Source organism: Molossus molossus, unplaced genomic scaffold (assembly GCF_014108415.1).
Source record: "Molossus molossus isolate mMolMol1 unplaced genomic scaffold, mMolMol1.p scaffold_m16_p_14, whole genome shotgun sequence".
NCBI classification, from domain to species: Eukaryota; Metazoa; Chordata; class Mammalia; order Chiroptera; family Molossidae; genus Molossus; species Molossus molossus.
Window position 1 is genome coordinate 39877082 of NW_023425349.1, and position 13591 is coordinate 39890672.

General features: G+C 47.2%; 1 protein-coding gene across 3 annotated transcripts in view; it reads left to right on the forward strand.

The window, feature by feature from the left end:
• FRMD3 (FERM domain containing 3) overlaps positions 1-13591 on the forward strand; it is a 270211-nt gene that overhangs the window by 222198 nt on the left and 34422 nt on the right. For all 3 annotated transcript variants that reach the window (XM_036261444.1, XM_036261445.1, XM_036261446.1), the window contains one exon: positions 1581-1705. In XM_036261444.1, coding sequence (XP_036117337.1) covers positions 1581-1705 — 125 coding nt within the window. The remainder of the gene's footprint in view (positions 1-1580; positions 1706-13591) is intronic.

The following is a 13591-nucleotide window of genomic DNA, read 5'->3' on the forward strand; positions in this document are numbered from 1 at the left end:
CCTCACTCACAGCAGGATCCGGCGCCCTTCCTCGGTGTTCCCATGGGAGTGCACCATCGGTCTCTCCTTGAGACCTGTGTTTTCCAGGTGTGGCTGTCGCACATGAGTGGGTCATGAAGTGGAAATAGGGGTCAAGACCAGCACTTTAAACACAATGAAATAGAAGAGAAAAAAACAGCAATTAATCACACGTAGCAAAAGCTGCACAAAACATTCACTTCGCTTGTGTCTTCCTGCGTGTGTGCGTGAAACCGTGTGTATGGAGAGGTGATATACAATGTATTTCTTAATGTGGATCTCAGTCAAAGTTTCCAAACCTGTTTCTAGACAGTGGGTTGCTTAAGGTGAGGATGGCAGTTCCCCAGAGCATGGTGGACTGTCATATACACATGCTGCAGAATAAGTAATTATAGAATGCAATAATGAGGAAAAGGACTCTGTGGTTAGGAAAGTTCTCATACATTTCCTTCCCAGCCAGTGCCAGCTGTGAGGTTTTCAGTCGAGATGCTGGCAGGCATGCTGAGCTTCCCGGTGCCCGCTGGGTAAACGGGGGAGCTGTCGGTGGCCCGGGGAACCCTCTGCAGTGGCAGTTGTGTCAAGCTGGGATTGCAGTTGGTTTCAAGCCTGAAAACCCCTCAGGGTGCACCTCGAGAATGGATAGGTCAGTCTCTGCCCTTAAGGAGCTCATCGAGGTGGACTTATTACCGTTAGTACAACCATAGTTACAGAGACAGAGGTGACATGCAGCGAGTTGTAAGAGGAAGGAGGGCCGAGTGAGCAGAGAACCAGAAAGGGAGCGTGTGTGGTGAGGCCGGTCCAGGAGGGCGTTAGGGGAAGGAGACATTTGACACCATCTTTGAAGGATGGGTTGGTATTGGGTTTGACAGGAAACACAGGAAGGGGAAGGCTCAAACACCGGAGGTACCCACCTCTCTGTCAGGCCAGGCAGCGCCCCCTGCAGCAGGAGTGTATATGGCTTCCCAGCTGCCCCCCAATGGTGAAGAGACACCTGCATTGTTTCCTTGCCATCTGCTGCCTGTCCCAGTCACTGACACATGTGCATGCTCCCTTCAGAAGGAGAAAGCAGAGCAGGTTCTGTGGCTGGTTGGTGACCGGGGCATGAATTTGAATGGGCATGTTCAACACTGATACTAGACATCAGATGTCCAGCGACACTACAATAGCTTGTAGCTCTGGAACATCTGTGCCATCTGCCTGGTAGAGGATTTTTTTGTTTGTTTGTTTTTTTTGTTTTGGGTGCTTATTAAATTAGTTTCAGCCATGTCCTTGATTCACTTTTCTGCGTGTCTAGTTCAGTGATACCTGCCTCTCATGTCCTTTTCAAATGCCGGTGTTGTCGTCCAGCGTGCCCAAGTCTGGTGACATCAGGGAAGACCTTTCCTTTCACGCTGTTGCATTAGGACACACGAACATTTGTCAGGACCTTAAGGATAAAGGAGGGCTATGCGTCCTGAGCGTCTAACCCACTGTGAGGGTCCGGAGGCAGCTTGAAGATGGACAGACTGAGGGGCTGTGTTTGCCGTGGAAACCAACTCCATCTGGCTTGTGTCTGTTTTCAGAGCCAACATTACCCAGAGCCGCAGTTCCCACTCCTTGAACAAACAGCTCATCATTAATATGGAGCCCCTGCAGCCCCTGCTGCCTTGCCCCAGTGAGCAGGACGAGGACCTTCCCCTGGGAGAGGGTAAGTACGTCCTTCCAGAGGCCCTTTGCGGGCTTACACAGGAGGAATGCGCCAGGCACTGATCCTGCGTACGGTAGATAATGGTTGGGGTGGGGGTTGGAGTGGGTCATAAACTGCGTTTTCAGTAAATAAGCAGTTGCACCGAGAGTTCTGTCAGTTTCTCCTGGAGAGAGCTCTCTGGTACAAAGCATCCCTAAAATGACGTGTTAGAGTGGCCATAGTGTCAGACCTGGACTGCCCAATGTGGTAGCCTCTAGCGTGGCTCTTTAAAACTAAGTTTAAATTAGTTAAAATGAAAAACTTGCCTTCTCAGCCACATTAGTAGGTTTCCTATGCTCACTAGTCACAGGAGACTAAGGGCCACTGTCTTGCGTGGCTCAGACCAAGAACGTTTCCATGCTGGCAGCAGTGCTCAGCTACAGTCACAGTGCAGTGCGTGATCATAAAGAATTACCCACAAGTCTCCACTGGTCATCCCCTCTCCGGCTCCGCATTTCTCCACCTCTAATTCCCTTTTCATAAGTCCTAGTCTGACGGTTTTGATACAAGCTAAAATATGTAGTCTACTTTAACCCAAAAGTTGTTAGTTTTTTTTTTTTTTTTTTATCCTCACCCGAGGATATTTTTCCATTTTTTGTACAGATAGAGTGGGATGGAGAGAGAGGAAGGGAGAGAGAGAGAGAAACATCGACGTGAAGGGACACATCGAGTGGCTGCCACCCGCACGACCAACCAGGGCCGGGGACAAACTGCAACCGAGGTACGTGCCCTTAGCGGGAACCGAACCCGGGTCTCTCCGGACCGCAGGCCGACGCTCTAACCGCTGAGCCAAACTGGCCAGGGCTTTTTTTTTATTTTTTATTTTTATAAAAGTTGTTAGTTTTAAAGACTATAAAATATGTGCCTCTAGGCTTCTTTTTTTGTTCCATTAAGGACTTACTTCAGGAAAGAATCTCACCACACTTCCTTGTTGCAGATACCTGGTGAGGCAAATCTCACACTCCTATTAATTCAAAGTTAATTAACAACAGTTCACCCACCCTGAAGTTACTGGGACCTTGAACACACACATAACATGCTTTTCCTTAGCTTTACGTGATTTGGGTTTCATCATTGAAAAGCTGGATACTGGGCAGTTTCAAGAGAGCAGGGCCACACTGTTCCCAAAAGATCACCTTCACCTTCAAGTCAAGAATTCATTCTAGGGGAATACTTTTTGGTTCGTAATAGGAATATGGTTTGGGAGGCTAATGCCTTTGGGGGAGAGAGAGCAGCAGTTAATTCATGCTGAAGTGTGAAGAATTTGTCAGCCTTTTCCTGAACAACAACAACAAAAACACCCCAAAAGCTCCAGTGGTTAGAACGGGGCACCTGGCTGCCAGAAGCACCAGGGGTGGAAGGAAGGCGTGCACCGTGCGAAGGGCAGGGTCTCAGAAGACACCCTGACACCCTCATTCCCCAAAGAAGATGATAATGAGAATAGCCTTGTTTTAAGTAATGGCCTTTACTCTGTCTCAACAACTAACTATAAGTTTTGTGCTAAATTAATTTTAGAGTCTCTGGGTCCATGTTGCTTGTTTACATTTTCCAGCACCTTCTCTGCTTTCGTATGCTTTCCAAGTGAAGTAAAAGCGGCTTTCATTGCTGGTCATCAGTGATTTTCTGGGCTTCCTCCCCAATGCCTAGAATAATGGTTTTAGTAGAAACCACTGTTTCTGGGGGGTCATGTTATCCCAAGGTTGAATGGAGAAGAGGAAGGAAGAAAGAATAACCCAAGCTTGGGACTGGGACTGTGCATTGTCTGCAAATATGGAGACCTACATGGGAATAAAAGTTGGAAGACCAGACAGGTTGAACAGTTACCATGGCAATATGAAGCCAGGCTACTGTTGCCCCAGGAACCCTAGCATTTCAAGGGTAACTGGGAAAACTTTTCCTTGGGTCCACGTACCCCATTCAATTAGGAACGTCTTTGCTCCATTTTCTATAATGTTTTCCACTGCCAAATGCTCCCACGTCTTTAACACGACAATGCTGTGAACAAGAGACATGTACATTATAATCGATTGCAGTAAAAATAAAAAAAATCATGACATATGATAGAATCCATAAACCACATTTTTTATTTTTTCCAGGAATTCTAAAGCAGAATCTTAAATTCTTTCACCAGCTATAAAGTGAAATGAGAATATTGTTAAATGTCCAATAGATAGATTGAACTCCCCAATCTAGAGAAGAGAGCAAAATCATCTTAGGTGCTATGAAATTCAAAGTTAGGGTGCCCACAATGAACCCAGTCCTGTGTTCTTGACAGCATTACATCTGGGTTACTCCTCAGAGTTCGATTCTGCACCATGTGTCTTGTCTTTGAGTGTCAGACAATGAAATTTAGATACTCCATAGGGATAAATACTTATTTTGTAGATCTATATTTTTCTGGTACTTGAAGAGAAGAGAAACAGAGAATAATACAGCTTTAAACAAAGATGTTTTTGCCTTTGTGGATGGGCTCTGTTTCTGGGTATATACAGTGTAATGTGTTATATTTTACCCTTGGATTTTGATATGTTAGTGCTTTTTATTTCTGAGCAAGAGCCAAATTAAAACAGGCTAGGAATTCATTCATTCCTGAATACAACACTGACAAAGACAAGGTATACAACTGGTAATCCTACTTAGCATGTGCAAGTTGCTGTGTCCTATCAAGAGAAAGACACTCTCTTCGCTGGAGGCTCACAGAGGTTCTGCCTCTGCTAATGACTTGTGTGCTCACTTTTCTTCATGCCTCGTGGGATATCAGTGTCTCAAGCTGCCTGGAGAGTGTCTTGTGTCCTTTTAGTCCGATTAGCATGTCTGACATAGAATTAATTGGTGGGCAGAGGAATGAATGGATGACACTGACAGGCACAGGGAACTGTGTGTGGTCTGGTCCACCTGCATTGGTTGCTTGTGTGGCTTTGAGGAAGAGGGTTTAGGGGAACAGGGAGAGGTGAGGCAGAAGGTTAGGAAGGGGCCAGATCGAGATGGTCTCACATGACTTGCTGGAGAGTTTAGACTCTAACCTGAGGGCAGTTGGGAGGCACTGGAGGGTTTTAAGCATGGGAACGACCTGATTGGAATTGTGCTTTGTGTCATTTGTGGATGCAGAGGGAAGATGAGAGGCGGGTAGGACTGGAACAATTTTTCAACCTCTGAAGTATTGACCTTTTGAACTGGATAATTAATTGTTGGAGCTGGCTCATGTATTGTACAATGTTTAGCAGGACCTCTGGCTCCTACCCAGTAGATGCCAGTAGTACCCCACCAGTATTGACAACCACAAATGTCTCCAGGTATTGCCACATAGCCCCTGGGTGACAAAGTTGCTCCCTGGTTGAGAATCACTGGGTTGGAGGCATGGAGACCACACAGAAACCATTGCACTAGGCCGGAGAATAAACAAGAGCTGATCTGAGACAGTGAGAGTGGGGCCCAGGAGGAGGTTGGGGATTCACGCTAAAGCTGCAGACCTGTCAAGACGGGGTCACCAGTGACATGGCAGGTCTGAAGCCTGTGTACTCCTGTGCAGGTTTGGCCCTTGTCTCCCAGACTTCGGGAGTGAATAAACCTCAAGCTCTTTGAAGAGGAGACACTTGAAGATTTAAGTCAGCGTCACACAGGCAGTTCGTGGCAAACTGATTTTGTTGAGATATTGGACATGTCTTTTGTTTATTTAGTGCAGCACACTGCTTCACTGAGCCTCGAACACAGAGGAGGAGACGCGGATGGCGCTTCTCACTTTGATGTTGCTGTTCCCCATCTTTGCACAGTGCCTCAGGTTCTTGTTTGGGGGAATTGCAAATCACACAGTTTGATTATTGGTTCCAAAAACAGGTTAAGGGTGGAAGTGTGAGTCCCATTAAAGGATTAGAAACTTTTAAAAAGAATGTCTTACTCTGACCTTTGGAGGCCCCACTTCTGTGAAGTCACGGAATGTCCCCTGGTGGTGGCATCTGCTGCTACCATGACTCTCCAGGTCATCACCACCCATTTGTCTGACAAGGTTCTTCTGTTCTTCCCAGAACTTCGAGTTTCTCAAAGACAGCTGGGCAGAGCACGATTGCCCAGAGGAGCCCAGTGGCATTCTGGGAGACAGCTGGGCAGATCATGATTGCCCAGAGAGCCCAGTGGCATTCTGGGAGAACTCGCGACCCCATTCACCCATGCGACAGCTGAAGGATTAGCTCTGAAGGTGGCTGTGTCTCAGGAGACAAAAAACAAAATCAGTTCCTAGGCACCGCTAAGCAACAGAAAGGTTTTCAATGTTACCCCTAAGTTGCCCAGTTACAGGATCTGAGTAGATTAGTGCTGTGAACTTTGGATGAGAATGGCAAACCATTTGAAAACTGCCACTCGGGGCTTTGGAAAGACTTGAGAGAAGAAAATTGAGGGCGGGGATTGTTCCAGGTGAAAAGTACATGCTCAGGAGTCATTTATCTGCCCATGCCAAATGGAATAGAGTCTTCATAGTTTAGATAGCAGAAGGCTAGCATGTTTTATTGGTGGAGTATATTTTTCTTTAAGGAAAATGCTGGGTCATAGTAGAGAGGAGAGTGAAATTAGTCATGTGAGACTTGGTAGTTGGGGAAGACTGATGCCCAGTGATGATCATCTTGTCTACCAGAGCAGTGGCGCAGGCTAGCAGAGTTAAACAGGCAGGACACCATGCTTTCTTCCCCTTGGTAGATGAAACTAAATAAGAGTTGCAAATGCTTGACAACTTCCTGCTGGTATGGTGGAGACAAGACTTTCTACAACGGGAAGTCTTGGGGGCAGCAACGTGGTTGGGCAGAGGGTGGCTTGGAGCTGCGTTGCATAATGATTGAGAAAATGTCTGTATCAGAGAATAAATGGAAATTAGGGAGGGTGGTAAAATGAACTCTCCCAAGCCACTCTTTAGCACTGTCGCTGTAAATGTTGGGGTGTGTGTGTGTGTGTGTGTGATAGGTGTGACTGTGTGTGGGAGGGGCAGCAGGGGGTATTTAAAGGGTCCTTCATGTGTTTGGCCCTAACAACTTTAGGTGGGGTTGTTGAAATTCTAGAAGATCTATATGTGGACCTGTGAAGGCATCTTGAGCATGTAAAGAGAATATTGTCCTCATCCATCAAGCATGCCTTGCTCTTGACCTCACCCATCCTCCACCCGACACACAACAGGTGATTTGTGGGGCCACCTGCATTTTCCCAAGTGAGGGCCTGTCTGCACCATGTCAGGCGGAACTTTTCACGTGCTGCACAGCTGCTCCAAGTCCATCACTGGTGACGTCGCATTGCTGAAGGCTGCTCTGGTTCCGCCGATCGTGGCTTCCTTTCACCCACTGCTCCCCTCTGGTCTGCTCTGGGTTCGTCTGACGCGAAATTCTTCCCCCTTCACGGAGTTCCAGGGCCATGACGCACATTTACCTTCTTTTTGTTATGTGAGTGTCTCTCTTCCCGGCCATTTCCCCCCACGTGCTAAGTCATTTCTTCCCTTTGGCTCAGGGGCGGGTCTTTTGGAAATTTGATGTCATAGTCCATCAAACAGTGGGGACTGCTAATGGCCCCTGTGGAGCCACAGTCCTCTGGTTACAGCTCCCCGGGGCCAGCGGACAACCAGGTCCGGCTCAGACCGCGCGAGTCCCTGCCGCAGGGCTCGTGATTGCTATTCGTGTGCATTTTCTTAATATACACCAAATTTCTCCTTGTCTAGAAATTTTAGAAAATACAAAATAGACACAAATAAGCGGGGAAAAAAAATCACCTTCCAGATTGTCCCACCTCCGAGAGGCAATCAGCGCTTAGGTTTGCTAGCCCGTGCTATGCATTTTAATGCCACTGTGATCACCTCGTCCTGGGCGTACAACTTTTAAAAATCCTGCCTTGTTTGCTTAACATTGAAAACACATCCCAAGGCAAACTGGAGTTCAACAATTTAATGTACAGGATAGTAAAGGGGTTACTATCCCGAGTCAGAAGGGACGCAGACAAAGCTGTTTGAAGCACCGGTTCAGCGCCGCACACACGGCTCTCCTGACTGTTCCGTTTGGCACCCACAGCCTCCCTCGGCCCACGGGCGTCCAGCAGCAGGACGGGCTCCTGCAGGAGGCAGGCGCCTCCGCCCAGCAGAGGACAGCGTCTGGTTTTACTTGTAACTTGTATCAGATTAGGAGAGTCAAAACCCAGAATTCATCATCTCATCTACTGATAACAGTTTGGGTCGGCAGTTCCTCCAGGGTAGGAGATTCCAAGGACAACTGGGGGATGTGACTTAAAGGCCCAAAGGCCCGAGCCAGCTCTGCAAATTCACCTTTTCTAATGTTTGCAAGCTCTTCAAAGCTTGTCACCCTTTTTGTGCTTTTTGCTTTGGAGTTCGTTTCATCTTTGGAATTTGGTTTCTGGTCTAAGAGGTTTTATCACTTGAAAGAGGGCTTTGAGATTTTAAGTATCTGAACTGCTGTAAGGAAGCTGAATGCCTTGTTCCTGATGCAATTTAATTGCATTTTATCTTGCAAGGATTTGTATTTTACATCATTCGACGCCTCCCGTGTGTCATTTTCGGTTCTGTAGTTGGCTAGTTGCCGTCAGTTGTGCATTTTATGAAAATAATATTCCTCAGTGTAGACGTAGCGGTGCTTCAGGTCGCGGCTCTGCTTCTGTACTCGTGCCTTGGACCAGCGGGGACAGGGGGACTCTGGTCTCAGCTCCACCAGGCAGCTGGCTGACCATAGACAGGACAGTCCACTTTTGGAGCCTTACATTCCTCATCTACAGAAGGAGAGAATTGGACTTGAGCAGCCCTCAAAGGCTTTCTAGCTCTTGAATTCTTTGCTGAACGCCAGGGTCAGATTCCAGGGCTACAGCTTCAGGTCTTCTACAATGAGAATGGGCACCTGGGGACAGGACTATAGTACCTTTCATTGCTTTTGAGGGTCAGAGGGAATGTTGCAGATGCTCTAGCTCAGGAATTGGTGAACTGTGGCCTGTCGCTGTCTCCCCCCAACCCCTTTATTTTTTTCTGGCCCAAGAACGAATGGTTACATTTTAAATTAGTATATATAAATACCTACGTCATATCCTTCATTTTACCTCTCGGCCTGCAAGCCTCAGATTTACTATATGGGCCTCTGTGGAAGAAGTTGGCTCATCTCTAATCCAGCACACCCTTCAGGATTCTACAAACGAGAAAGCCCAGGGGGAGCCAGCTTGTCCAGAGTCACGGAGCCAGGTGAGGGCTGGCGCTGTGATCAGGCCCTGGTTCTCAAACCCCTGGCCCAGGTTCTGAGATGACATCAAACACGTCTAAACCAGCTCACGCCCTTCTTGCTAAAACAGAACCAGTACCCAAGGAACTGCATTTATTTTTCCGCTACGTCGAATGAGTTCTCAGAAAATGACACATAGATGCAGGGGATCTCTGACCCAGCGGAAGGCGTGCCTGCTGACCCAGTGAGTCCCTGGAGGCTGGCAGTGCGCTGGGCAGTGCCAGCTCCCTTGGAACCGGAGGTGAGAAGGCTGTGGACAGAGTGCCCCCACCAAACAATTCCTAGGAGCACCGGCAGCGGGGGACCAAGCTCACACAGGCAGCCTCGCTCCCCTCCGGGAATCACGTTCTGATTTTAAAGCCAAATGTGTTAAATAAGGAATGGCTCACTCCGGGCCTAGTTCTAATTACTTATAGTCTGTGTCAAGGATCTTTGTCTTATTAGTGAAAGCAACTCGGGTGGCACGTCCCACATCACTGCTCCTGTTCAGATTGGCACTTTGCTCCTGCATGTCAGTATTAATAATTAATTGCTTTAAGGATAAGACTGGGGTGGGAAAAGAAAAATGTCAATCAAGTGCCCCTTGGAGTAATCCGGTCACAGTCCCTGGGTCACAGTCCTTGAGGGTTGGGGTGGGGGCCGGGGAGGGTGTGAGCCAAAGCAGCTGAGGCAGCCGGAGCAGTCTGCGTGGGAGACGGTGTGCTTGGCACTCAGACAAGTGACACCGGCCCCAGCCCGAGAGACCACGGAGAGAGACAGTGAGGATGCTACCAAGCCACTGTCCTTAGAGAGCAGAAGCTATAATTTTCTGGATTTTTAGATGCACTCTGCAGGCAGCATGGGGCTCTGTTTCCTAGTGTTTTCTTCGTGGGCTGTGGGGAGTGTTACGTGAATGTTCTTTGCGGTACCCAGGCTCAATGTGAGGCGGGAGCTCCCAGCCTCACCTCCCCTCCCCACTCTTCTGGGAGACGCGGTGATGGGGAGGAAGGTGGTGGGCAGTGTGTGTCCACTTGTGGGTGCACTCATGCCGGGAGGCCTGTGTCAGGATGGGCAGGGTTCAGACAAGAGGCTCGGTCAGTTGGCACAGGCTGGATGTTGGGGGTGTCCACTGGGATGCACGTCCCACGCCTTCTTCAGAGCAGTGCGGCCCCCACGTGGTTTGTGATGGTGAATTGGAGGCCCCAGAGCCATGGCTTCCAGAGTGGGAGGGTATGCGTGGCGGGATCATATCACATCCCACTGGAGGAAGAAACTGTTCAGACTTCTACGATATTTTACGTGTATCCCCTCATAAAATTTCTGTCATGTAGGTTATAACAGGCATAATACAGAGGTTGGCAAAGGTAGGCCTACAGTTGTAATACAAATAAATAATACAATAATTAATAAATAATAATGCAAGAATAAACTGTTTTGCATACTCACAAGTGTAAACCTACTTTGGCCCTCCCCTGTATATGAAACGGCTGCACACGAATCTAATTTATAAATTATGCATTTCCTCCTAAGTATGAGCACCCCCCCCCCCCCACACACACACACAGCAACGACGTTTGGATAAAGTCCTCTGGATCTTGCAGATGAGTCGGCACAGAAGAAAAGGCGGGGTGTGTTTTTGAAACTCTGAAATCCCTGTTGATGTCCAAACCCCAGATTCCTAAAATAGAGGTGAGAGCTACGGGCTCCGGTTACGGCGTGACATGCTGTTTCACATGCTTTTGGTCTCTCACGCTGGTGAACCACCAGGGTGAGTCACCCAAGCACGGTCTGGGATTTGCCAAGCTATTTGGGAGGTGCTGTGTCACCCTCACGGAGGTGTTCTGTGGTGGCCCAGAGTCCCCGGTTTACATGGGCTGGACTCCAGTCTGAGAGGACACACACCACCACCTTAATGGGGGTCCCCTGGTGGGGGAGGACTGGAGCGAGTGAGAGGGATTTGTTCGTTCATTGATAAATATTTACTCCTTACCTTGCACAGGCTAGACACACTGACACTGCCTGAATCTTATGCCCTCTTTCATAAAATAAGATGAAATTTCCTCCCCACTCTGAATGTTCTTTAATAATTCTTCCCCCAAACTGCTGCTGTTTTTAAATATGTGTTTTTTATCAGCACCTTGGAAAACAAAAGCTATAGACATCTTTTTAAATGTGGTTAATGAAACAATAAGCATGCATACAATGATCTATAAAAGAAGGGTTACATTTTTCCCCTTTCTTTTTGTGCATTACAAATTTCTGATATAAAACTGAAAATTAATTGCAGCTAGCAAAAAAGGGAACATAAAATAAATGCTCCCCACCCCACCCCCCGAAAAAGCCTTCACATCCTTTAACATTTCTTAGGAGTCAAGTACAATTTGGAACTTTTTAAAACCCCAACTCTCCACTAAAACACAGGAAATATAAAAATGGGCAGATGCTTTGGCTAAAAGAGAAGTAAATAGGGTTTTCAGGATGATCCACCTGACAATCTGAACATAGACTGGGTTCTGCTGTTAAAGAAAGGAATGTGCACATTTAAAAATATCCGGTATCCCCTGTGATCTATGAGCTTGTCAGTCCCCGCCTGAGCCCCTCTGCCACAGCAGCACAAGTTGGCCCCTAAATATAGACTCAGCCCCATTCCCCACTCTAGGGCCCATCTTCCCCTTACCTGGGAGGGAACTAGGCTGAAGCCCATCCCTGTGGCTCAGGCTGCTTGTCCTGATCTCTCTCACTTTCCTGTCTGCTCCTGGTCCTCATGCCAGCCGTGCTCCCTTTCCCGTCTCTGCTTGGTGGTGCCTCTGTTGCTCTACACCCCGGGGACCTGGGTGGTGGGCCCTTCTCCCTGGGCGAGGCCAGGTTCCTGACACCTGCCCGGTGCCTGGGGCTATGTTCTCTCTGCTGATTGACGGCCCGCCTAGATCCCCCGTCCTGCCTCAGGTCTTCTGGGTCCGTGTTCTGTTCCTTCCCAGAGCACACTGTTTCCCAGCACTTGCTTCATCTTGCACAGAGGACTCAGTGCCCATCTTTTCTGCTTAAATTTTACCCACTGTTCAGTGGTCACAAGATACTAAGCTGTCAAATCCATCAGCAAAGTCCCATTCACTTGAACCTTTCAAGTCCACCCCAGAATCACTGCCATTGCAGCCGGTGGCTGCTGCCACTCTTCTCTGTCTCCTGGGTGCTATTGTTCTCCTTGAGGAGATAACTGTATCTCTGCTTCTCCTCTACCCCTGCCCTCAACCCTATTCTCCACACAGCAGCCAGGGTGACTTTTATAAGTATAACTCAGATCGAGTTATGACAACATCTAAGCTCCTCATGGTTTGCTCCCTGTCTACCCTAGATCATTTCTTACTGATTTCCTCTTGAATCTCTGTATTCCTACCACACTCGTCTTCTCATTATCCCTTGAATAAGCTGAGCTTATGGCCACCTCAGGGCCTTTGCACAAGCTGTTTCCTCTACCTGGCAGGGCCTTTCCTCTGTCTTTGCTAGGCTGGCTGTTTCTTTAATTCTTAGCTCAAACTTCAGCACCTTGGAAAGTCTTCCCTAAGTATCCAATTCTGAGTATTTCTCCCAACTTACCCATTCTCTCTCATGCCAACACCTTGTTTGATTTTTGTCAGAGCGCTTAGCACTATTGAACACTTGCTAATAAGTTTTATGTTCTCGTGTTTGATGACTATCTCCCTTAACGAAAACGAGAGCAAAGGCTTTGCCTGCCTCCTCCGCCACATTATTTCCAGCACTTAGAGATGTTCTGACACACAGTAGGGGCTAAATGAATCCTTACTGAATTAGTGAACAAAAGTATGAATGAATGAGTGTATAAATTCTAAGGGCAGCCGGGATAGCCTTTGTTTACATAAAAAAAAGCATATAAGGAAAATATTCTCCTGGGATTAGGGTTTACCAGAAGCCAAGCATGTTGTTTTGTTTTGTTTTCTAATCTGACATCAAAAGCTATACCATAGTCACTGTAGAAAATTTGAAAAGACAGAAACCACAAATAAAACTTAAAAAGGACTCGCATTCTCCATGTTCAAATTGTGGTATGAATGTGCATAATCAATCTATATATTTTTAAACAAATATTGAGTTACTGGAGAGATACTATTTAGTAATCTACTTTTTCACTTATTAATATGAGCATTTCCATATGACATTAAATATTCTTCCACAATATTACTTTTAATGGATCCACATTATTTCATCACATAAATATACAAAAATATCTTTCACCCTCCCTACTTCCCAGCAAATTACACATATAAATGTCTTTTATGGTAGCCTTACACAACTGGGTATAACAATCCTTAAGAATCTTTGATAATTTGAAAGGCAAAACTTAAGAGTTGTTGGGGATGTTTTCTTGCATTTATTGGCCACTTATGTTTCTCTTTTTAATCATGTGACTAGAGTGCAAGTGAGAGAGCCCCTTGGCTGGCGTGTTGGGCAGAAGGCTTGGTCCTGCTACCTCCAGTTTCCTGATTACATGGCAGCAACACAAGGAGCCCGCAGAGTTCCAGAGAGCTTGTTCCACAGGGGACACAGATGTCCTGTTTCTTACAGCCATCTGCAAAACTTTTGGGAAATATGGAGGAAACATTAGAGCTCC